Source organism: Herpailurus yagouaroundi, unplaced genomic scaffold, assembly GCF_014898765.1.
Source record: "Herpailurus yagouaroundi ecotype Mexico unplaced genomic scaffold, PumYag 140, whole genome shotgun sequence".
In the NCBI taxonomy this organism is placed as follows: Eukaryota; Metazoa; Chordata; class Mammalia; order Carnivora; family Felidae; genus Herpailurus; species Herpailurus yagouaroundi.
Window position 1 is genome coordinate 46838791 of NW_024412395.1, and position 26193 is coordinate 46864983.

The following is a 26193-nucleotide window of genomic DNA, read 5'->3' on the forward strand; positions in this document are numbered from 1 at the left end:
TGCTCTTTCTCAATGTGTGTCTTTTATGAGAAACCAAAGAATATTCAGTTTGAAATATGCAAGCATGATTTGAACTTTTCAAAAAATGTGTGAGTCATTTCTTGCCCTTTGATAATTTCCAAGTGACGAGGCTGCTTTTACAGATCAATCCCTTGCTTTAAATGATTTCAGTATATTTTGTTTGGTTGGGAGTGAGAAAAACAAATGGAAAATGTCATTCATGAGTATGAGCCTGCAAATGAATATGTAGAAGGCAAGTGATTACTTTATTGGGGGACACAGTATGTTTTCCTGAGCCTTTTGCCTTTTTCCCTTCCCAAGCCTGCTCAGTTTACAGATGAACGTGATACAGCAGTGTGGTGGGATGGTAATCACACGATCTGACATTTGTGGCTTACGCATCTATGTACATGGATAGAAAGCTATTCAAAAATCCAACCATCTTGTGAGTTCTAACTACACTTTTACAATTCACATACATGAAGTTATGTAGGGAAACTTTGAAACATGGAATGCAAGAAATCATTTCATTTAAAATACCCTTTCTTCATTCATTCTTACAGGCAAAAATTGGTATTTTAATAATGGTAAGAAAAAGAAGAAAATGAATAAGCAATGTCAAAATGCTTTGCTGTTCAAAGAGTATATTACTTCAAGTGATCTGAATTCATTCCAGCAGCAACATTATGCATTTGACCAGGACACAAATCACCCTTATTTAAAGACAGAGGAAAAAAGAAGGAAAAAAAGAGAGAGAGAGAGAGAGAGGAAAAAGCCCTACATGTCAGGAGATTAAATGAACTGAGGAACAGAGTGCTTAATTCTATATTCTTTCTCTCTAAAAGGCAGCAGGACTGATTGGAAGTAAGGGAATTTACCAGTGAAGGTAGCTGGCAACATGTTGAATAGACAACAAATGCACTCTTCACCTGTGAAAGCAAGCAAACGAAAAGTTTTGTAACAATATCTGTTTTGTAGCTGTATTTCTCAATTGATGCTGTTTTTAAATTGGTTTATTTTTAAAAAGTGCATCATGGTCAGAAAGATTATCTCTTTTTAAATCTTCTAAACTTTCAACAAATATTTCTAGGCATCAAGGATAGGCAACATTTTGCCTTGTCTACTTCTCTGACATTGAGCTGTTTCTAGATGCTAAATTTGGCTGCTGTATTTTCATATCTGTAAGGCTGTTCCTGGGTCCGGCCTACAAATAGCCACCCAGGTTTCGAGTTTTCCAAGCAGCAGAGCATGGCTATCCCGCCTTCGACACCCCCTTTCTGTTCTGTGCCCAGGCTCGGGACATTGAGTGGCAGTGAGCTTTCCTTTATTCCCGGTGTGATTGTTGCTTCTCAGGGTCTGGCTTGGGCTCTGATCTTGACATTTATGTCACAGGTGTCACCGGTGAAACTGCTGGGAAACCAGATGGCAGGCCTAACTGAGGTTGGCAGCATCTGCTGTGGTACTCACTGTCCCTGCTACCTGCTCTAGTTTCTTCTTCCTGTTGATGTGTTATTGTCTTGTGTGGTTTCAGTCTTTCGGTATTATTTACCTTTCTACGGGTCTTTCCAAATATGAATTCCTTTCTGTAGTTCTTTCCATGCATTTTCTCCCCTGGGAACCCCATCACTCAGGAAGGCTCATGACTTGGCTGCCTTCTTTGGTCCTTCAGGGGACTTTTGCTTAAATGTCACTTCGTCAGCAAGAATTTTCCTTGAGCACCCTATTTAAATTTACAACACACCCTTCTCCCTGGCCCCCTACCCTGATATTTTTCCTTCCCTTTCTTACATTATCTTTTTCCATAGCAATTAGCAGCACCTGCTATATTCCATGTTGAGCTTACTCGTACATAATCTGTATCATTATGTAGATCTATATCTTCTATAGAATATAAGCTTCATGAGGGCAGAATTTTGTCTGTTTTTTGTCTTGTGGGTTACTTACTATATTCTAAGCATCTGGGAGAATACTGGCTCTTAGAACTTTAAAAAAAGTTGCCCTTTTTTATTGTTAAATAACAAATTGCATTGCAAATTCTGAATATCAGACCTCTTTCTAGCTTTGTATCTGGTCTTACTCCTTCTGCTTAGTACAGTGTTGTGTGTAAGAGCTTTAAGGGCATAGGGAAAAACTGGATAAGGTGCATCTGCTGTGTGTGTATTAGGTATTTTACTTATCTTGTTTTAATCCTCACTATAGTCCAAGTCCTTTGCCTAAAGAAGCACAGCTAGAAAGTAGCAGAGTAAAGATGCTAACTTTGGAGCCATGTGGCTCCAAAGTTACTGCCTTTTCTTCAGAAGCATGGTGCCCCCAAAATAATAGTAAGTCAACAAGAGCCCCTCAAAATTGATAATGTTGCATAAATCAGGTGTAGCTACAAACTGAGTGCCAAAAATGATTGGTTAAAAAGAGAACTGTAAATGAGCTCCCTAAAAAGATAAGCAACAGCAACATCAAAAGAAGCATATCCAAAACTATTTAGAGCTCAGCACCCTTGACTTAAGTGCCTGGACCTCCAAGGTAACTAACTTAAAAAGGAAAACATGTAAAGACACCTAGGTGACTCGGTTGAGCGTCTGACTCTTGATTTCAACTCAGGTCATGATCTAACGGTTTGTGAATTCAAGCCCCGTGTCGATCTCTGTGCTGACAATGCAGAGCCTCCCTGGAATTCTCTCTGCCCCTTCTCTGCTCATGTTCTCTTTCTCTCTCTCTAAACAAATAAATAAACTTAAAAAAGAATTTGAAAAGGAAAACATGTATCTGGACACATATTTTGACATGTTTGCTTAAAAAAATATTGTTTACAGTGTGAAACCAACAAAGGCAAATAGATTCTTTCTTGATCATAAAGAGGCAAGAAGAACTGTCTGCAGTGTTTTCTTACTGTAGTCCAAGAAAGAGTAGTTAATTGTATTTTTAAAACAAGCCAGATTTGATTTGTATGATACATTTTTACTAGGTCTTCTTTTTGACCTCTTTTGATCTAGTGATACAAATGCAAATTAGGTCTCATTTTTAATTCAGTACCATGTATGTATGGGGAAACCACATGGTGCAATGAGCCCCGGAGTCTAGAAGGTGGTCAACAAGTCCAGACGAGTTCCCTGCCCTCATGGGGCCCACAGCCAAGCAGGAGAAGCCACTAATCAGGGAGATAACATGTTCTTTCCCCCAACTGATTTTGGAGAAAGAATCTTCTGTTTCGCCTGGCTTCTAAGTCTTTACGATGGTATACATAGCAGATATACTTTTTCCTACTGAAAATGGTAAAGCATTTTCAGTAGGAAAAAATATATGTAGATATAGAAATTATCTATCTATCTATCATCATCTATCTACCTATCTATCTATCTTCTGGCGTTTATAGCATTACCAAGTATCGAGACACTACCATATGACCAATATGTGAATAGAGTACACACTTACTTGTTTTTGTTGACAAGCATTCATCCCTCCCTTGTTCCAGTGATAGCATCCCATCACTACTTTTAAGGAATGTCCCTATACCACCGCCATAATCCTGACTGTTCATAGGTTTTAAGCAAGGTTTCCTTCTAGTTCCGAGGGTGAGACATTTGGTTTAGGGGAAGCCAATCAAAGCACAAAGCACAGCATTACCTAGGACAGAGCGATTACTTCAGGGATGGGCATGTGACCCAGCTGGAGCCAGTGGGATGCAATGAGAGTTTTTCTGTGTCTTATGCCTATTGGATTTAAGTCTGGGAAGTTGGGAGGCTGCAGCTGCTATTGAACCTTACTACAAATAAGGGTTGAATATCTAAAAAAGCTATCACCATGGAAGTCAGAGCCAAAGAATACAGCATAACTAGGTAACAGTTATGGTAATATCAGCTGTATTCCAGAATCATTCCATGCCTAAAGCTAGCCCCTGACAATAAATCTTGAACTAATGAATTTCCTTTTCCTTTTCCTTTTCCTTCCATCCTTCCTTCCTTCCTCCCTTCTTACTTTCTTTCTTCTTTCCTTCCTTCCTTCCTTCTCTCCTTTCCTCCCTCTCTCCCTCCTTTCTTTCCTTCCTCTTTCCTTTCTCTCTCCCTTCCTTCCTTCCTTCCTTCCTTCCTTCCTTCCTTCCTTCCTTCCTTCCTTCCTTCCTTCCTTCCTTCTTTCTTTTCTCCAGCCAGTTTGAGTCACTCTTTTGTCTCTTGTAACCAAAAGAGACTTGCTAGAGTAACTAAAAAATTCTTTTTGGCTCTATCTTCTGCTTGCTTGTTTCCAGCAAATACATTTTCTAATGAAAATGATGAACCTAGAAAATATCTTGATTTAATAATTAGGACCGTTTCTGGATATAATTGGTACCACCGCCTAATTTTTATTTAAATCTTTATTTCAGGCTTTAATTGCATGAGCAGGTGTTTCTTTTTATGACTAAATAAAGTTCACAGATTTTTGGTGTCAGACTTTGAGTTTGAATCCTGAATTCATGATCTTAGGTGACTTTTTCTACCCACGGTGTACTGCCTTTCTTCAGTTTTCAAATCGGGATAGTGAAAGAGTATATTTGATACGATGTGGGAAGGATGAAATGATACCATATATTCAGACATGTTTGCCCAGTCAGTCACTGGCAGATAGTAAGCCCTCAATCATCACTATGTCATTAACTGAAAGACTGGCATTTAGGATTTCACTAGCTGTTCAGTTTTCTTCTGGCTGCTTTTCAGCCACTAAAATCATAGATAAAATAAGGTTGATGTCCCATTAAGGTAATTTCATTTCAACAGAAACTTTATTTGTATAGCACAAAGACCATCTCTTTGTTGAGTTAGCGAAGCACTATATTGGATATCAGATACTCTGGGGCTAAGGCTAATGTTAAATTCCACTGTACGTAAGACTTTTATTGATATAATTGCTGTTTTATGAGTTTTTATTTTTAACGTTCATTATTTACTTTCTCTTTTTACTCGTAATTTCAATTATTTGTATTGATGGAATGATTTCAGGCATATGAAATTAAAAGCATGAACAGAAAATCTGTTAGCAAAATTAATTTTTGAAATCAGCAAAGTCTTAACGTTTCGCTAAGAGCCTGTGGAAGATCAAAACTCCCATTAGTGAAAATTTTGGGCGGCTTCAAACACACGGCTCTGTGTACGTACACGGAGCACACGGAGAGAGGTTTCTCTCTTCACAGTTCCCCCGCCCTCTAGTGGTAGTTATAATAACGCCATTTTGTAGTCCCCAAACAGGAAATGCCTGTTCTTACTTCAGTTACCAGAATCCTTTTACAGGAAGTTAGGTGTGGTCTTTGAAGGAGAATTTAAAAAAAAAAAAAAGAAAGAAAAGAAAGAAAGAAAGAAAGAAAATGAAAAAAAGAAAAAAAGAATGATGGAATTTTAGCTGCAGTCTTCTTGGTGCCAGCTTATCAATCCCAAACTCTGAGTGTAAAAGATTCTGCAAGGGTAATGTTTTAATATTCTTATTATGCTTATTCTCTGTGATGCTTCTCTACCTTTACAGTACAATCCTTGGGGGAATCTGCAGAGGACCACTTTCATTTTGAAGCTGCTGGCTGCATGTTTTAGCATGTCTCTTCTATTAGAGCATACAGGCATGGCAGTTTCCTCCATGGAGTATGCATGGACCTTCTTCATGCTTATGTCTGTTGAGGCATGAGGGTCTCTGGGGATGGGTGAGGTAAAATAGAGATGTTTTGGAGATAGTGTGATACTGAGAGAGCAGTCTGCTAGCTGGTGGCTGAAAGGTCCTACTCTACTTCAAAAAAAAAAAATGTAGAAACGGTACAGTAGCTTATGTTATTTTAAATTTCCCTGTTTGATTTGGCATATGCTACAGAAATGCTCTGGATATTAATACATTTACTCTTAGAAAATGCACTTCATATAATTAAATGGCAATTCTCATTGCTGTAGGATGGGGGTTAAAATGGATGGATATTTTAAAAGGAAGGAAAAATAGGTAAGTGAGCATATACAGATGGCATTCAGGAGTTAAGATTTTGGTTGTATGATTTCAAAAATCATAGAAACTCTTGCCACTGGTTCAGAGATAACATTCGGAATGATTGGTGTGCTCTGTTAAGTTGTATATGTTAGTCTAGTAAAATAAAATTAGAATACAGTAAACTTCCATTTATGTTATTACAAAGACCAACAAAATAGGAGTTTGTTTAAAAGATAAACTATCTTACACTTGTTATTTTTTCCAGTCCAAATCTGCTATTGAGATTTTTATGAAATGGGCACTATTTGAGAAAATGAACTAGTTCTACAGTATTTCCTAAGGTGTTGCAAATTTGTTAATTTAAGAAGCAATTATACTAGTTAGCAGCAGGTTGCTGAGCCTGGGGGGTCCGAGATCCAGACCTCTGACGTGGATGACTTCCTGCCCGGTTTGGCAGGAGCTGGATCCCTTCCTGTGCAGCTTCCAAGCAGTTCCAAATGCAATCGGGCATCCCCCGCTCCTTCCTGTTCCTTTGCTTTCAAGCAGTATCTACCTATGTTTCCATAGCCTGGCATTTCAGGATTTCCAGAGCTCTTTACCAGGTGCGTTGATTTTGAATAAGCTATTAAAGGTGGAAAAGTAGGCCAAAGGGAACATGGAAAAAAATGGAGAGATACATGCAAGATCCTTGCATAGCCCAGGTTCTATAATTTTGGGTGATTATTCATCTGTTGTTTTGGATCTCTGATATTTTTTTTTCAGAAAGGATGCTGAAAAAGATGGCTGCCAAAATATTCACACAAGTGAAACAGCAAGCACAAACCAGTATCCTCCATTTCTGAGCTCGAAATTGGATATTTTCACTTAAAACATTTTGGGAGTGGGAGACTAGATTACCTCATAGACATCTACTGGATGTGGAAGACAGATCTCCATGCAAGCAAATGAATGCGTGCATGAGAATCCCCTGAATGCCAAATACAGCTTCCTTAGTAAATATTACAGACAGATTGGTTTATATATTTTATCTCTGTATCATGTAATTGTCACAGTTACCTTTTATCCTAATGACTGTTGCTTCTCTCTCTCTCTTTCTCTCTCTCTCTTTCTCTCTCTCGTTTCCATAGCACTTTCTTATGCAAGGAGCTAAACAGTGATTAAAGGAGCAGGATGAAAAGATGGCACAGTCAGTGCTGGTACCACCAGGACCTGACAGCTTCCGCTTCTTTACCAGGGAATCCCTTGCTGCTATTGAACAACGCATTGCAGAAGAGAAAGCTAAGAGACCCAAACAAGAGCGTAAGGATGAGGATGATGAAAATGGCCCAAAGCCAAACAGTGACTTGGAAGCAGGGAAATCTCTGCCATTTATTTATGGAGACATCCCTCCAGAGATGGTGTCAGAGCCCTTGGAGGACCTGGACCCGTACTATATCAATAAGAAAGTGAGTTTTTAGACACGTTGTCTTTACTTCCCCCACTTCCTAACTGGCTCTGGGCTAGTCACACAGATGTCTGGTAAAGAATGATGTGCCTCTTCCCCTCTGTCTGAAGTATCACTAGGATGCTGAGTGGGCTTGAGCATGTAATGGACCCATTATCCTACAAGTCTTTCGGAAGCACTCATCTGAACCTACATTCCCGGGACAAAACAGAACTAAAGAAGCATCATGTAGTTGATAACTGAGGAAGGGCAAAAAGTCTATTCAGCTTACGGTACAATGAAGCAAAAAGTGAAAACAAGGGTTATATTATATTATATTATATTATATTATATTATATTATATTAATTTCCAGGAGCAGTATCTAAATTTATTTTTACAATCTCAACCTCTAAGTAAGTTATTTTGGTCATCAGCAGGATTATGCCTTCATACCATAGACTTTGCCCTTCCCATGGCTCTCTGCAGAAGAAATAATAGTAGGTGACTTGAGTACCCCCAAAAGAATCTCATCCAAAAACACACCTGGAAAACTCTGAAGTTTTCATGAAAATTGTTATCAAAATTAAGAAGTAATCAAAGCCCCATTTTCATGCTTTTTGCGAATTATAAATATGGTTTTAAAATACTGCTATCAAAACTTGATAAGGATGCTAAGAATTCCTATGGCATCGACTACATTTTTTTTTTCTCTTTTAAATGCTCGGTCACTTACCAAATTTAGGAAAGTTAATAGTGCTCAGAAAAAGCACCTATCATCGTGTTGCATGTTGATAGTGTATTACTATAGTATTTTATAATGCAAAATTTTAAATAATGGTCTCACCTTTTTCTTTAAACGTTCTTAATTTTAATATTAAGATCCTAAATTCTGCCTTATATGTTGTGTTTTCTTTTTCAGACATTTATAGTATTGAATAAAGGGAAAGCAATCTCTCGATTCAGTGCCACTCCTGCCCTGTACATTTTAACTCCCTTCAACCCCATTAGAAAACTAGCTATTAAGATTTTGGTACATTCATATCCTTTTTCAAACAGTTGCTTAATATGATTTTGTTCTTTGACTGAATTATTGAGCTGGGAATCTTTTTTTTTAAATATGTGTGGTTGGCAACATGATGTGCTCTTTTTTCTTTCCTCTTACTCAACAGTTAGCATATTGCAAATGGGATCATAGGTAAGTGAACCTGTTTTCCTCATCTTCTTGAAGTTCGCCTCTCCCCAACTTACTACATCTTTCTTCTCTACTCCTCTGTGTCCTTCTAAATTACTTGTTACATCCAAGACTTCTTCATTAATGTTGATCATGTTACAAGGCTCTCATTTTATAAGTCTTCATATTTTACAATGGTAGGCAATGGGTAACCTCCATGAGCTAATTTTCCTTACTGCTTTCACATTTGGAAACTATATACATAATCTGAATGGAGCAATTTTATATCTTTTTGGTCTGAGTTGTACTACTTTCTGCTTTTTATTTCAGCACTTGAAAACTTTGAGTTAGTAAATGTTTATAATTGTAACTGTATACACACTGGCCTTTCAAATATATCTCCAAAAATTTTCCCCAACAGCATCCCACTGATCTTCTTTTTTCTTTCTTTCTTTCCTTTCCTTTCCTTTTTTTTTCCCTTCCCTTTATTTCCTCTTTCTTTCTTTCTTTCTTTCTTTCTTTCTTTCTTTCTTTCTCCCTTTCTTTTTTTCTTTTTCTCACTTGCTGCCATGTTTTATTCAAGTCACATGTCCTGCTACAATTTTGTCTCTCCAAAGGCTTATTGTCTGTCAACCCATATACATCCTCATTTTATTCTTCATTCTCTTTATTGAAGTCACTACTTCCTAGAAATGAGATTGATGACACCTTGGTGGGAGATGGTAATATGAAGTTAAATAGAGTAGTTGTGAATGAGAGGTTTTATTTTAGGTGAGGGATAGTGGTCTGACTGATAGCCAGCCCTGAGAAAACCAAGGAGGCAAAGATTTGGAAGACTTGGGCTATGCCAGGCAGGGACTTTTACAGGAAGAACACTTAAACCTTGGGATGAGGATTGATACACATCAGGAACCAGAGGTAAGATTCCTGAAAGGGAAACTGAAATCTAAGCAGAGTCTCAGAGCAACTTTTAATGTTATTTCTTCTTTAGAAAGAGTCCATGACATGATAAGGCTTTCGATGTGAAAGCTCGCTACCCCCAGTAGGCTGAGAAAATGTTTGAAATAGATAAGGTAAGGAATTCTGAAGATAGGATAAACTTGGTACAGGAAACTCATTTCAGTTCTGGGTGGGAGGGCTGTAAATCATGTCCTGGGACTTGACTGGCAGTGTGGTAAATGATGTTTTCAAAAGCACAGCATTTTAGAATTTAGTCTCCTTTTAACATCTAGTTCATTCCCCTTCTTCCCCTATGTCCTTTGCATAGACATCAACATATTTTAATCTGAAAAGCTTTAAGACTTAATACTTTTTTTGTGAATTATCTAAAGCAATATTTCCTTACTTCTGTTTTTCAAGAAAGAGAACCCAATGGTATGGGGGATAAAGATCTATGAGTTAGCATTAGAAATGAATAAAAAGGGGTGCCTGGGTGACTCAATCATTTAAGTGTCCAACTTCAGCTCAGGTCATGATTTCATGATTTGTGAGTTTGAGCCCCACGTTGGGCTCTACATTGGCAGTACGGAGTCTGCTTCAGATTCTCTGTCACCCTCTCTCTCTGCCCGTCCCCTGCTCATGCATTCTCTCTCTCAAAACTAAATAAATAAACATTTAAAAAAGAAAGAAATTAATAATAAAGTTACTATTAGATTTGGGTCTCCTGAATTATAAGCCATGGTCTATTATTATGTTTTGGGTATTTGTAATCTTTGCACTAAATAAACCTTTCCATAAATTATTTATTATATTTTTAAATAACTATATGCCCTTTATATAAACATTTTATATGAAATTATGTGAAAACTCAAACTTATGTCTAATGCTGTGTTAAAACTAGATACTGGGAGAATAAGTGTTGAATAAATAAGTGACTCATGAAGCAGAGGTTGGAGAATTATATGCAAAACAAGTAACAAAATGGAGGGTTTGAATAGATGAGAAAAAATTGATTTTGTCCTGAACCTGAGTGAGGAGACAGAATTAAGAAAGCCCAATATTAAAGAAAAAAAAATCAGTTTTTGTTTTAACCATTTTGTGTGGAGATCATGTATTTCTTTGAAAATGTCATGAAAGCCATCATCTAACTCCAAAAACTTCTATGAAGTTAGGGAACCCATGAGTCCTAATTTAAGACCCTTTGAGAAAAGAGACTCCTGGTGGTAGAGGACAAGGGCAGTTATAGAAGTTTCAATCAGCAAAAAGAAAAAAGAAAGAAAGAAATTTCAATCAGAGAATCTGGGCATTGAGGACATAGATTATAGTGGGGGCTCTCTGGCTCTCTGGGAATCAAGACACAACTTGAATTTGAGGGTTTGCACCGGCTTCCTTGAAGAAACAAAACCCCGGGACAGAGTTGTTGAGAGGACTGCAGTGATGTGAATTGCAATGTGAAGGTAGCCAGGTAAATTTATGAGATTTGCTAAAGTGAACGATAAGAAGCTTATAAATGGCTGATAAGCCACAAATGTCTTCCAATGTAGAAAAAGGTAGACTCTTTAAAATCTCTAATTACCTGAATAAAAATACTATATTTCACATATCTCATCTTGGAGTACAGATAGAAGAAAAGAAAAGGCAAGTGTACTAATAGTCTAAGATAAGTTCTTCAGTCTTTTGATGACAGTGACATACTTGATAGGAAAGCCTAGTAAACTTTGATGTATATAATACTGTAGCGTTTGCAAGTGATTCGGTTAGTGATTTTGTCTTTTATTCTTCACAACAGAAGCCCTCTGCTCAAATCCTGGTTTTCTGACTTCAAGCACATGCCTTTTGCTGTAAGGTAAAAATGCTTGGAGATAGTGATGGTGGGTTTGGGCACAGTAAAGAGGTCATTTGTGTATTTATTATCATTAACTTCTAAACAAGAAAGTGCCCATTCACAATAAAGAAAATTGTATTTTGAGCCTAGACTAATATCTCTATTTCCGAAGAAAATCCTGTCTTGTTTCTTAAAGAGCTGTTATCTTCGTTAGAAGCTGTTGCATATCAAATTAGCTTTGTTTCTTGACTTTGGCAGAATGAGAAGTTATACTTATGCTTACTATATTTGCGCCAGGGTGTATTTTGAAAACTGAAAATGCTTTTGATATGCCTAATATCTTGTTTTGATAGTTAAATAAAACACGGTTATAGTTTCTAGATCATAAACACGTTTTAAAAAATCCATATTCCTAAAATTCTTGTCAGAAATGTGTTTCATGTTAGTTTTTATTATTTTAGCTATGTATGCTTATTCCCTTTTATTTTTCATTTGTTACTCATTTGTTTGCTCATTTGAAAATGTTTTTTAAGTACCTACTATATGGCAGGTGCTCTTCTGGCACTGGGATGCAATACTGAACAAAACCAAGTTCCTGCATTAGTGTAGCTACATTTGTGTATATGTGTGTGTTTGAGAGCTAGATCATATGTCAGCTAGTGATAAAGTGATATTAAGAAAAATCAAGCTGTATAAAAACAGAAGAATGGTAAGGTACTGTTTTAGATCATATGACCAGGGAAGTCCTCTCTAAAAATAGAGCATCTGAGTAGAGATTCAAAGGAAGGGAGACAGTGAGGAATGGAAATGTAGGGGAAAGGTAAGTGTAAGGAGAATAGCAAACATGAAGGCCAAGTATGAAGATAGAAATGCACCTGGTATGTTCAAGAATCATCAAGGAGTCCAGAGTGGCTGGGACAGAGTGGGAAAGGCAGGGTGTAGTAGGAGACGAAGTCAGTGCGAGTGGAGGGCAGGAGCTGCAGCTGTAGAACGTGATGAGGACACCAACTTCACTTTGAAGGAGATGCAGAGTGATGGCTGAAGGATTTCCAGCAGAAGAATATCATGATCTGACTCACATTTTATAAATACCACTCTAGCTGCCGCATGGAGAACAGACTACGTGGAGGGAAAGAAGACAGATCGGGGGCCTCCTGCCATGATGAAGGCAAGGGATGCTGGTGGCTTAGTCTATGGTAGAAACCATGAGGGTAGCAGAATGGCATCAAACTTGGATGTGTTTTTCAGAAGGGCTAACAGGATTTTCTGAGCAGTTGGATTAGATTGGAATATATTTTTGAGATGGCTATTAGTCAGTGGAGGAGTTGAGTACATAGATGGATATGTAAGTCTGGAGTTCAGAAGAGGGCTGGGCTGGAGATAAAACTGCAGGAGACAGCAGTATTCACATGGTATGTAAAGTCATGCCAGCGACCCGTGACACTCCAAATCACACAGCTAGTGTAGACTGCTGGTGATTCACACAGAGTAAGAAAATGAAAAATAGCTGTCGGTATCAGAAAACCTGGATTCAGACCCTGCCTCTGAAATTTACCTATTGCTTTATGACCTTGGGCCAAGTTATTACAACTGTTTTGAATCTCAGTTTCTCAATTTATAAAATTGTAGTCAAAATTCATACATTAATGCTAATAAAATATATGATAAGTACCTGGCCTCATGACGAGCACATAGTAGGTACTTGATGTGTGGTTGCTATGATAGCTATTTTGGTTGCAGTAGCTACCATCCAAGCAGTAACTACTGCAAGATTAGTAAAGGAAAACTCTCATACTGCTGAAAGAATCCCACACAGAATACTGTATAAAATCACTACTCGCTCCCAGCTTCGTTTTGCAAACAAAATGTTCATATAGCACCAGAGTTTGGAGCTGTAAGTGACTAAAACACAATCTGATTGGTTTCAACCTTCTCATTTTGCAGACAATTTAATTGAGTCCCCAGGCACATTTGCTCCCTTTCTAAGCCTATATCAGTGGCAGAGCTAAAACTTCAGACCAGGTCTTCTGACTCTCAGCCGGGTGCCCTTTGCATTTTCCACCTAACAGAAGACTCTCAGGTATAACCTACTAGATTCATTGCCAATATTGCTGTCTGTACGCATTTCAAAGGTTATTCTCGGTGGCTAATTCATTAATTAACAAGTAGACTTTTAAGCTCATTCAAAAATTATATGCTATTTATGTAGAAATAAAAAATGTTATGGTTTTCCATGCAAAGAACTAGGTAGGTCTGTAGGAGAGGAGGGGAGGAAACTTATGATTTCCATTTCCCCTGCTTGTGATGCTCAAAAGTTACCACCCATTATCACATAGTTAAGGAGATGGTTAATCATAGAATGAAACAAATCAAGAGTTAAAGTATATATGTGACATTTTGTCAGTATTTCTGCTGGGCTAGAAATACGCACTGATATGTAGAAAGAGGCCTCTCCTACTCTGCTCTGAATTTTCCACTTTTATGTTAAAAAAAAAGAAAACAAAACAAAACTCTGACATCAAATTGTTTTCTCCCTCTAGTTCAGAGTTAAACATTCCTCTGCAACTTCTCCAGATATTATATAACATTACAAAGCCCCTGAACAGACTCACAAACTATGTCTTTCCCTTCTTTAAGAATAACAACAACAACAACAACAACAACAACAAAAAGCAAAAAAAAATGGGTCGCCTGGGTGGCTCAGTCAGTTAAGCATCCGACTTCAGCTCAGGTCATGATCCCACTGCTCATGGGTTTGAGTCCCACATCTGGCTCTATGCTTGCAGCTTGGAGCCTGGGCCCTGCTTCAGATTCTGTCTCTGTGTCTCTGCCCCTCCCCCACTCATGCGCGCGCGCGTGCATGTCTCTCTTTCTCTCTCTGTCTCTCTCTCTCTCTTTCTCAAATATCAATTTAAAAAAAAACACTAAAAGAGGAATAATAGAATGATTTAATAAAAAATGATTACTAGTAATAAAAATAATTGTATCTTCTAAGGGAAGTATTAAGACTATATTTATGTAAGAAAACTGATCTTCACAGAATTAACTTGCTGGAACCCATGTGGTTGGTAAAGGAAGCATCTGGTCCATCTTTCATTGCTTTAAAGATCATGTTACTCCATCCTATCTACACGGAACTGAGGGTAGCGATGTCAGTATTTTAAATATTCAGGTTCCATGTCAAAGGCTACATAAACCATCTTCAGTAGAGACTTGAAGTTTCATTTCATCATATACACACAGAAAATATTTTACATGTGCCAACTGACAGGTTAATATCAATCAAATCAAAGGTTAACACATTTTCATCAAGGTATAAATAAATTAATAGAAGGGTGCCTGGGTGGCTCAGTCAGTTAAGCATCTGACTTGAGCTCAGATCATGATCTTGAGGTTCATGAGATCCAGCCCCGCATCGGACTCTGTGCTGACAGCTAGGAGCCTGGAGCTTGCTTCAGATTCTGTGTCCCCCTCTCTCTTTGCCCCTCCCACGCTCATGCTCTGTTTCTCTCTGTCAAAAATAAATAAACATTAAAAAATTTTTTTTAAATAATAAATTAATAGATGTAAAAACTCCTTTTTCCCTGAAAATATATAAGGTTAGTCTGCTTCCATTTTATTTTATATTCCAAAGCTCTTAAGGAAATATTGTTTTGGGATACATTGTTGTTTTGAAAAATATACTCTAGTTGATGTCTTGGCCTGTATATTTAGAAAATAATACAAGATTTACAGGTTTTATTACTGGTTCTTGCCCCTTGAAAGCCCCCTTGATGTGGAGTTTCTATACTTTTTCAATGTGTGGTATCACCAATGCAAAACCCATACCTACATTTTTTTCGTATCTGTATATTTATTATGATTATCTGAAACCCTACAAAAAGTCACTCACCAAATTCCAAGAATTTTAAAAGTATGTGACTGATAAAATTAGTCCACAGTGATTTTTTAAAATTGATGAATAATGACACACCCTATTTAGAGATACCTATTAAATCAAAAGCAGAAAACCTAAATCTAGTTATCTTTTGTTTTAAAATCAAAATAGTTTACGGGGCGCCTGGGTGGCTTGGTCGGTTAAGCAGCTGACTTCGGCTCAGGTCATGATCTCACGGTCCATGAGTTCGAGTCCCGCGTCGGGCTCTGTGCTGACAGCTCAGAGCCTGGAGCCTGTTTCAGATTCTGTGTCTCCCTTTCTCTCTGCCCCTCCCCTGTTCATGCTCTGTCTCTCTCTGTCTCAAAAATAAACAAACATTAAAAAAAATGTTTTTTAAAGCAAAATAGTTTTATTTCCTTTCCTTTCCTTAGTGTCTCTCAGGATCTCTAACTTAAATGTATTTTTTATTATTAAAAGGATAGTCAGGTAATGTGGAAAATTCCTGTTTGAGTATAAATGCTTTATTAATTGTGACTTATGGGACAATAATCATTTCTATTATTTGTTAATATTGAAATATATATTTTACTTCATTATTTAACTAAATTCTACCATTTTAAAGAGTAAATAGGGGCACCTGGGTGACTCACCCGGTTAAGTATCTGACGCTTGGTTTTGGCTCAGGTCATAATCTCATGGTTCATGGGTTCGAGCCCCACACTGGGTTTTGCACTGGCAGTGAGGATCCTGCTTGGGATTCCCTCTCTCTCTCCCTCTCTGCCCCTCCCTCACTCATTCACGCTTTCTCTCTCAATAAATAAATAAACTTTAAAAAAAAGTGAATCTTGCTTAGCTTAAAAAAAAGGGTACATATTTTTTAAGGGTCATAAAACCATGGCTCAGGTTATTATGTGACATAAATACCACAAGGCTGTTAATTTCTACCTTATGTTTGCCTTCTGTCCTCTCTTTCAAAAAACAAAGTGTAGAGACTTTTGTACTCAATATATTTGAAGACAGATTTCATGCTGTATTTTTATCCCATGTCAATCAATACATCATCGAAAATCATTAGAAAGGAAAACTGTTATTCCGTTTAGTAATAAATGAGTTGCAAAATTTATTTCATTCAGTAGTCAACTGACTGTGCAAAATGGCAAGCATATAGTAGCGAACAGTACAGACATGGTATCTGCCCTCCCAAAACTGACAATGTAGTAGAAGAAAAGACCAGCATTAAAATTAGTCATTGCAAGACTAGTAAAAGATGCTGCAGGGATATACAACTGGTAGACCTAAACAGGTGAGGTACTATGGTGAATAAATTTCTACCAAAGATCATTTTTATTTTTTATTTTTTTTTTTAATTTTTTTTTCAACATTTATTTATTTTTGGGACAGAGAGAGACAGAGCATGAACAGGGGAGGGGCAGAGAGAGAGGGAGACACAGAATCGGAAACAGGCTCCAGGCTCTGAGCCATCAGCCCAGAGCCTGACGCGGGGCTCGAACTCACGGGCCGCGAGATCGTGACCTGGCTGAAGTCGGACGCTTAACCGACTGCGCCACCCAGGCGCCCCCCAAAGATCATTTTTAAAATGAGTACTGAAGAACAAGTATGAGTTGGCTATAGTGCGGGAGAGAACATTTCCTGGCAGAAGAGGTGGCGTTTGCAAAGACCCTTCTTTGAGAATGAGAATATTTCATTAGATGATCTAAAACAATTACAGTAATACAGGACTGGGCAGAGTGAAATCAAGAATAAAGAATACAGGGGCACCTGGGTAGCTCAGTCAGTTAAGTGTCCAACTCTCGATTTTGGCTCCGGTCATGATCTCACCATTTGTGAGATCAAGCCTCGTGTCTGGCTCTTTGCTGACAGGCAGGACCAGCTTGGGATTCTGTCTCTCCCTCTTTCTCTGCCCCTCCCCAATGTGCATGTGCACAGGCTTTCTCTCTCCCTCAAAATAAATAAACATTTTTTAAAAAGAGTAAAGAATACAAAATTAGAGGAATAGACAAGGGCTGGCCCTTCTAGAACCTAGACTGTGTTAAAACATTTGATCATCATCCCAAGAATAGTGGAAAGCTATTAAAATTATCTGAATTGCATTTACATGGGTCATTTTGGCACAGTATGCAGGATGGATTGAAAGGAACTAAATGTGGGTTCAGAGAGACTAGTTTGGAGGAAACTGCAGTAATCTCAGTCACACTTGGTGGGCACTTGACTTTGTAGTGACATGGGGATGCAAAAGTGCACTGAATTCAGTGATAGCAGATAGAGTTGATGGTATTTGGTGCTAAATTGGATGTAGAGGTCTAGGGAGAGAGAAGAATCCAAGATTGTTTCTAGGTTCTGGCTAGATCATGGGATATTTTATAAGATGCAGGGAATCAAAGGTGCAGTCCTGGGTGGGGTGGTGGAGGGGGAAAGGCACTATGAAAAGATATTTTTAGTCCAGTTTTAGAACTCAAAATCTTGTAAATGATTTTGAAATATTAATGAGATATGCAGTGCGGATGTCATTTGAACACTTGGTTGTGTAGAGTTCAGAAGAAAGGCCTAAACTGGAGAGAAACAGTTGAGATGGTGTGTACATAAATGGCCCTTGAAGCTCTGTGGGTTGATGAACTCTACTAGCATGAATAAAGGAGAGGGGAGAAATGGCCGAGATACCGTCTCCTTTTCAAAAGGAAATTGCAACATTTCAAAGGATACAGAGAAATTGTTGCCCTTGAGGCCTAAGGAAACCAGGGGATTAGGACCTCATGAAAGAGAAGGGAAGAAAACATGAAAAAGGTAAGAATCTTCCTTGCTGAACACTGCTGAGAGAGCAAATCAAATAAGAACTCAAAACTGCCCTTTTGTTTTTAGTGGCAAAACATGCAGTTTGCCATCTTTAGAAAGAAAAGCTAGTCAGCTAAGAATGGTATGGATGCATGAGGGGGAAAAAAGATAAACTGCTTTTTCAAGAAGTTTGGCTGTGAAATCCAGAAAAGTTAAGGCTGTAAGTAGGTAAAAAAGATTTGGGATTACAAGAAAGTCTGCCCTCCCCCAAGACAAGAGAGGCTCAAGCAAGTTTATGTTGATAAGAAGCCCCCACTAGTGTGGGAGATAATGAAGGTAAGAGAAAAGATGAGAGATTTCTGAAGTATTCTGGAAAGGAAGAAGATGTCCAGAGTATGAGTGGAGGGAATTGAAAACATTCCCTGTTGAAACAGGAAGGAAGAAAGGAGAAAGGATAAGTCCAAAAAACTCCAGAGTTTATCAACTCAGGGGTGGAAAGTAGAGATATGGCAGTCTATCTTTTCTCTCAGTGAAGTCAGAGATAAGGACATCAGCTTCAGGTGGGGAGGGAAGGAAGAGGGTTGGAGGTCAGAGGGGATTGGAGAATGTTTGAATTGGAGAATGAATGAAATGAAATTGTCTTTGCAGAGGGTAGGAGATGGAGCTAAGTGGAGAAATGCAGGACTGTGTAGAGGACTGTTGAGGTTCAGAATCATGCATTTAGAATGGTGCCGATCTGCCAAAGGGAGTTATTTTCTCTAGTAGAACCTTGCAGGCCAGCAGACACAGAAGGTCTTCTGGCTGTATATACTAATAGCGAATCATCTTCAATTTTATCTTATTTTTTGTTTATTTTTAGCAATTAAGGAAAAATAGGTTTCTTCGAGATGGTGTTTCTTAGTGTTCTCTAGGTTATAGTGCCCTCACGTGGCTGATCGACATCGTTCACTTAGGACTGTTTGCATGTGGATGCATTTGAACAAGCTGAGAATTAAGCATGCGCCTTATATCACTGTTAGTAAAAGCAAAAAATGAATTCTTGCTTTGACTAAAGGCAGTTGTAGGTGCAAAGAAACTTCCATTATAGATTAATGCAACATTGACTACTCACTGGCGCATTTTACTGCACTTAAAATCATGTTACTATTTTGTTATGTGTCAGTAATGTGAAAATGTATAATAAAAATTACAAGTAATTAGGGTTACGAGCAGCATTTATTTGATCTCAGGGATTTTTATCACTGTGTTTAAGTTTACATCAATAAAGGCTGTTGTTTTGCATAATTACAACTGAATCTTTCTTGTGCTTTTTATTATATATGAAAGTCATTTTAATTGATTACTGAATATTTTCACATAGTTTTTGTTGTTGTTTTTCAGTGTAAAGGAAAGTGAAAGGCATTGGCTATGTCTACAAAGGCCAAGTGGGTACAGTGACACAAACCAGATGTTATAAGTAGTGTTCTCTATGATCAGGAAGTTACGAAAGTAATTTATTGAGCACATTAAGTGTAGGAGCTTTTGCATATTTTAACTAATCCTCATAGCAATCCTGTGAAATGGTTATTTTTTCTCACTTCTATAGAGAATTGAACCAACTATTAGGTTCAATAAGTCATTTGGCCACAATTACAAACCCAAGAAATGCCATCACTAATACCAGCCACCTTTTCTTACTGTTCAGAATTTTATGAGCACTTATACCCTCCACTCAGAAAGGATCTTATTAAAGGCATTCTGCCAACATGATCCTTTTAATGGAATTATAATGCATTTAATTCATCACTTAAATTCTTTTGTTGAATTTTTGTCAGGATTTACAGACATGCTGAACTTGCAGTTCAGTTGTTGAGTCTGTCATTTAAAAAAAACTTAAATTGATAAATTATTTACCGGTGAACCCAAATCTTTATTCTCAATTATTAAAAACACCTAAATGGCCTCAAAATAGTTGATGACTTGGCCTGACATGGCCTAAATATGTGGTTGTTGAATTACAGAAATGGAAAAGATGAACTGAAGAATAAAATAATAAGAGCATAAAAGTTCTAAACTTCATGGTGTAAAAGGCAAGGCGGGGCATAAGAGTGAGATTTCCCATTGATCTTTGTCTTCCTTGACAATACTCTTCTACTTTATTCAATGTGCTCATTATGTGCACCATTCTTACCAACTGTGTATTTATGACCATGAGTAACCCTCCAGACTGGACAAAGAATGTGGAGTAAGTAGAAAATAAAAAATATTTTTCAGTATTGTCAACCCTTGTATTTTAAATTACTCTCTTGAGACCCCATCATTTTCTTTAGCAAATCATACTAGCTACTCCTAACCAGACAAGTTTAAACAATGATTCAAAGTTCATTTCAACCACGACTTTCCCATAGGGCAAAGCTTGCAGTGGCTCATTCATTAGGTCAAATTACTGCACTCGTTCAACTGCCGATATTTGCAGCCCTTTATCTTCCTTGTGAGTCTCATACCCTTCTGAATGTCATCAGTGACTACTAATATCCAATGGTAAAAATTATGCCTAGTTTGTATGTTCTTTTTGTCATGGCTATCACTTTTCTATGTTTTATCAGTATATATGTCATGGCTCTAAATGACGCATATTTTACGGAATGCAGTGCTTCATTAATTTGGGGGTTAATACCTATTTGCTTAAATCAGACTCAAAGCTAGAGTATTTCAGGTACCGTCCTATAGAACCATATTATTTGGGGAAGAAAAGAAGCATATTATTTGGGCCCTCAAATTAGTTCATGTAGCAAATACAATACTTATTTACTTATAGTCAATGAGAATGTCTCTCAGAATGTAATGTTTCTTTTGCCTTAAACTCTACTTAAGCTTCTAACATCATTGGGAGACTAGTATAGACCCATCTGAAAACTTCTAATTTTTTTTTGTTAAGTTTCCTTTAAAACATGTACATGTAAATTACATACTAGATCTTTAATGTGGGCTTGGCTATTTCCTCTCAGGTACACCTTTACAGGAATTTATACTTTTGAATCACTTATAAAAATACTTGCAAGGGGCTTTTGTTTAGAAGATTTCACATTTCTGCGGGATCCATGGAATTGGTTGGATTTCACAGTCATTACTTTTGCGTAAGTATCTTAATACATTTTCCATCCTGGAATAATAAATCACTGATGGGAGCCCATGCTGTATTTCTCCTTGGTGGCTTCCATTGACAGATCAAGCATTTTTCTTAGTTATCATGGGAATTTAGAATATTTTTCTTCTAATCAATTATGCACTTTGGAGAAATTAGGAATCTAGTAGTAAATTATCTAACTTTTGATTCAGTTTGCACTGTAGAGTAATAAAATTTCCGAAGTAACATAGACTATGATTGAAGACAACACCCTTTTTCTCTTAATTGGGAAATCTGATGCCAACACTCATTGAAGTTGAAAAGGTCTTGATGAAAGACCAACATAGACTTAGATTTCCCTAAATTCTGAATAACTCTGATTTAATTCTACAGGTATGTAACAGAATTTGTAAACCTAGGCAATGTTTCAGCTCTTCGAACTTTCAGAGTCTTGAGAGCTTTGAAAACTATTTCTGTAATTCCAGGTAAGAAGAAACTGGTATAAGGTGGTAGGCCCCTTATATCTCCAACTGTTTCTTGTGTTTTGTTATTGTGTTGTGTGTGAACTCCCTATTACAGATATGTGACAGAGTTTGTGGACCTGGGCAATGTCTCAGCGTTGAGAACATTCAGAGTTCTCCGAGCACTGAAAACAATTTCAGTCATTCCAGGTGAGAGCTAGGTTAAACACCGAGGCTGACTTTAGCTGCATTGGCACTACAATCACAGCTTTTGTGCATAGCCTTTTGTTGTCAGATGTTGCAAATCAATATGTAAAAACGCAAGAATCAGGACATCATATTTTGGATGGATTTGATTCTTTGCTTTTTTACTTCTTGCTTTCTTTAAGACCGTTCTAAATCAGCCTTTGAGTTTAACAAGTTTTTGCATGAGGCATTTGCAGTAACAGGCTACATGGTTTGCATCCCGTAACGTCAAGCTTTCCGCATAGAAGCTAAACTATGAGGCATTCAGACTCATGCAAATTTGACCATTTAGGTGCAAAACTGGTGATTATCTTATCTGCAGATAAATGAAAGAGTGAGAGATAGCATGAGTGCTGCATGGGGCTCAGTTTTCAGATGTCTTCCTTTTTTAACCCATATTCCAGCTTGCAGAATTCACAAATATGTAACCTCATAATCCATTGACTTCATGATTTCTTACTACTCTATTCATATAGATTTTTCTAAAATCAATAAGAGGTTAGGGAGTAAGACATCTGCAAATAAAAGCAAAATATTTACACAAGGTTGGTGTTTAAGCATGAATAATAAAATCATTTCTTTTGCTCTGAGGGGTATTTGGAAATACACTTTTGGTTCATTTCCATTCACGGTTTTCTAATGGACATACAAGTTCTGCTTTCATTCATTTTCACCAGCTAGCAGGCTTTTCATGAAAATTTTATTCAATCACAAACATTAAACTAATGTTGTTGGCATTCTGCATGACATTTTTATTTTCCAGGACAAGCTCATGATGTTTTTGTCGGTAAAGTAGCTATTGAATAGCATATTTAAATTCCTCCCTTTGATTTTATTCATAGGCCTGAAGACCATTGTAGGGGCCCTGATCCAGTCAGTGAAGAAGCTCTCTGATGTAATGATTCTGACCGTGTTCTGTCTGAGCGTGTTTGCACTAATAGGACTACAGCTGTTTATGGGCAACCTGCGGAATAAATGTTTGCAATGGCCCCCAGATAATTCATCCTTTGAAATAAACATCACTTCCTTCTTTAATAACTCATTGGATGGGAATGGTACCACTTTCAATAGGACAGTGAGCATGTTTAACTGGGATGAATACATTGAGGATAAAAGTAAGATATACTTTTAACCATTAAGTTGTTTAGTCCTTTAAATATTAAAAAATACATATAGTAGAAATTGTCTCCATTTTAATGTAAACCAAATGGCTTAACCAATTTAGATAACACATGCAATACAGAAATCAAATGATATTTATGATATGATATGATAATGATATTTTACTGCTTTTTTCCCCTTACCTATCTTACCAATCAGTATGATCAAAGTTACCACTCGAAAATGTATCTTTTCCTAAACCAGTGTAGAAAGCAATACAATTTTATGTTGCATAAACAAAAAAATATTGGCTAGGCATTAATCAGGAGTTTTCAGTCACGTAGTAAATAAACCAGTAGTTTGAACTGTTCAGTGTATTGTGCTTAAGTGCATTGTTAAGAAGACTGGGGAAAAATAATCTGGCCCTATTCAGTTGACTCATTATATGTATTGCGTGCATATGATATGCCTGAAAATAGAGAAGTCACTCACCGAGATGAAAATCTAAATTTTTGTACTCATCAGAAATTTAAGCAACCCCAATCCAGCCATTCGCTTATTGATAATAGGAAAGCATAAACTCACACCCAACTTCTGTTATTCCAATTTATCCTTTTGGTGTCAGTCATTGTTTTAGAGTTGTTTATCAGTATAGTTTGATTATATTTAGGGATGGACATCAGAATAAACATACAATATCATATACTTCAATATAATTTCTTATCATTGAAGCCAGCCTCTCTGTCATTTGGATGTCCAAGTCCCTCCCTCTCCATATACAATTAGCTAGCCAATTTCCATTGGTCCTTAGATTATCACTATTCCACTGGGATGCTTGTTCTAAGGTATCCTTCATGGTTTTTAGAACCATGTGAAATTTTATCCTTTCCCAAATTATATTCATCTTTTAAGAGTAAATATTCTTATGAAGATTTCTATCACAGAAATTAAGATTCATTGGATAAATAAAAAAATTTAAATATTATTTATGGGGTTTCCTATTTATTAATATTATAATAACAGCACAATAACAATATTTGCACATAAATCTTTTCTCTTTTCCTGATTGTTTCCTTCAGATAAACTTCTATTAATAGAATATTGGGAAAGGGGGAGGGCAGGGAAAGGCAGTGTCAAAGGGTATAACCAGATTAAGGCTATGGAGACAGAGTGTCAAATTGCTCTCAGAAGAGATCATACCACTGTAAACTCCTTACACAGTGGTCACCTTACTGAACTCCCCTTAATATTGACTGTGACTGTATTTTAAAACCCTTTGGTAGCAAGAAACATGTATCTTCTTGTTCCCTAATTTTAATTGCAGTAGAATTTTTAAACTATGTTTATTAGTATCATTAGCAAGTTATATATTTCATAAAATGTGAATCACCCGTTGATTTTTTTACTCAGTTCGTCAAGTGATAGTATATTTTGGAGAATTCACATGAATTCTTTCATTTATCAAGCACATTAGCATTTTGTCTTCTTTGGCAAATATAGCTTCTTTTTCATCTTATTACTTGTTTTTGATATTTAAGTGATTTTCACTTCTAGCAATATAGTCATCATATTTGTTTTCAGTTTTCTCTACTTAAGTTTAGAAAATGCTTCTTAGTTCAGAGATCGTAAAACTATTCATTTAGATATTCTGCATGTAAAGCAGCCCCCCATATATTCTACATAAAAAAACACTTACAAAGCTTATATATTAAATTAATGGACTTGTTTTTAAATCTTCAATCTTTAAAAATCTGGAAATATTTTTTGGTACATATTGTGAGGTGAAGTCTAAAACGTTTTACAAAACTATGACCCAGGTTTCCCTGCATAATATGTTAGGGTATTCCTTCAACATAGGCTTTAAGTAGTCCTAAATACAATAAATTTTTTGTGGGGTACATGTATGTGTTTTAATGTTTCTGTGTTGGTGTGCTTTTGTATGAGAATATGTAAATATGTATGTTTATGTATGTGCATGTTTTATAAGATCATCTTTGCAAATTATTGAGGTTATATATAGGTATTCCCTAAGAATAGAAATTAGATAGGAGCACCTGGGTGGCTCAGTCGGCTGAGGGTCCCACTTTGGCTCAGGTCATGATCTTGCAGTTCATGAGTTCGAGCCCTGCATGGGGCTTGCTCAAGCTTTCAGGGCATAACCCGCTTCAGATGTTCTGTCCCCACCCCCCCCCAACCTTGTCCCTTCCCTGCTTGTACTCTCTCTCTCAAAAATAAATAAACATTTTAATTTTTTTAAAAAAAGAATAGAAATTAGATATACTTAGAAAATTATATATCTTCAAAGAAACAGGTTTATTCTGTTCCTTTGAAAGACAGTAATCATGCCAAAATCCAAAACACAATACTTATATAGAGCATCATAGAAAGAAAAAACACCTAAGCCACTTTTCACAGGAAATTAACTTAAAACTGGTAGGAAAAAAAAATGTCTGAATCTATTTCGAGTCCAGGAAAAAAACTACTTACAAAGTAAAATTTTCCTTGCATGGAAGCACTTCAGAACAACAAGGCATCCCTTTCTCTCACTTTTTGTGCCAAACAGCCTTAATTTGGCAACTCTTTTTTTTTTTTTAACCATCCCAAGCAATTTGAGTTTATATTTGCAATAAATGCTGATATGAGAATATTATGATAGTTATTCATTCCCCCAGCCCCAAATTATTTTTAAACATTTTCTAAACATTTATTTAATTGAAGACTTTGTATTTTGGTATTTGTTTAGTATTCAGTTATTATTGAAATATTTTCATTCAGCCCATATACACATTTATTATTTTATCCATTTCATTATGGTTGAAAAAATTGTAAGGTTTATTACCTAAACACAATGGCTGAAGTGTTTTGAGGGCTTTTTTAATGATTCTTTCAATTCCTCCCTCTTTAAATAGGTCACTTTTATTTTTTGGAAGGGCAAAATGACGCTCTGCTTTGTGGCAACAGCTCGGATGCAGGGTAAGTGATGTTTCATATTGAGTTTCAGTCCACACTGCTCCATCAGCCTCAATAACTCGCCACCTCCCACCCTCCCAGCCCTCGCTCACTCCTCATTCAGGGCCCTCCATAAATTCTACTTCACGCTGATTCTCAAAATAGCTGAAATAAGTGTGGATTCTCACCTCCTTCACACACTCATATGCGGCAATTATTTTTCCATACTAGGTCACAGCTAATCTTCCAAATTAGTTAAATGGAAAATTGAAAAAGCAGTACATATGTATTAGAAGATTAAGTTAATGGAATTCATAAGCATGTACTTTTGTAAGTGTGATTATTTTTTATATGCTAATGTAGTCTCCATGGC

At 36.9% G+C, this 26193-nt stretch overlaps 1 protein-coding gene across 6 annotated transcripts in view; it reads left to right on the top strand.

Moving 5' to 3' along the window:
* The window catches only part of LOC121030641 (sodium channel protein type 2 subunit alpha), a 143265-nt gene that overhangs the window by 45812 nt on the left and 71260 nt on the right, over nucleotides 1–26193 (top strand). Inside the window, exons 1-8 of one of the 6 annotated variants that reach the window (XM_040475246.1) lie at nucleotides 5327–5429; nucleotides 7059–7376; nucleotides 8275–8393; nucleotides 20092–20181; nucleotides 20945–21073; nucleotides 21643–21734; nucleotides 22613–22885; nucleotides 25781–25844. In XM_040475246.1, the coding sequence (XP_040331180.1) occupies nucleotides 7110–7376; nucleotides 8275–8393; nucleotides 20092–20181; nucleotides 20945–21073; nucleotides 21643–21734; nucleotides 22613–22885; nucleotides 25781–25844 (1034 nt within the window). In that variant the 5' untranslated portion in view covers nucleotides 5327–5429; nucleotides 7059–7109. Of the gene's footprint in view, nucleotides 1–5326; nucleotides 5430–6413; nucleotides 6534–7058; nucleotides 7377–8274; nucleotides 8394–20091; nucleotides 20182–20944; nucleotides 21074–21456; nucleotides 21549–21642; nucleotides 21735–22612; nucleotides 22886–25780; nucleotides 25845–26193 lie in introns of those variants that run through there. The other 5 variants (XM_040475247.1, XM_040475248.1, XM_040475244.1 and 2 more) reach the window with 5 other exon arrangements.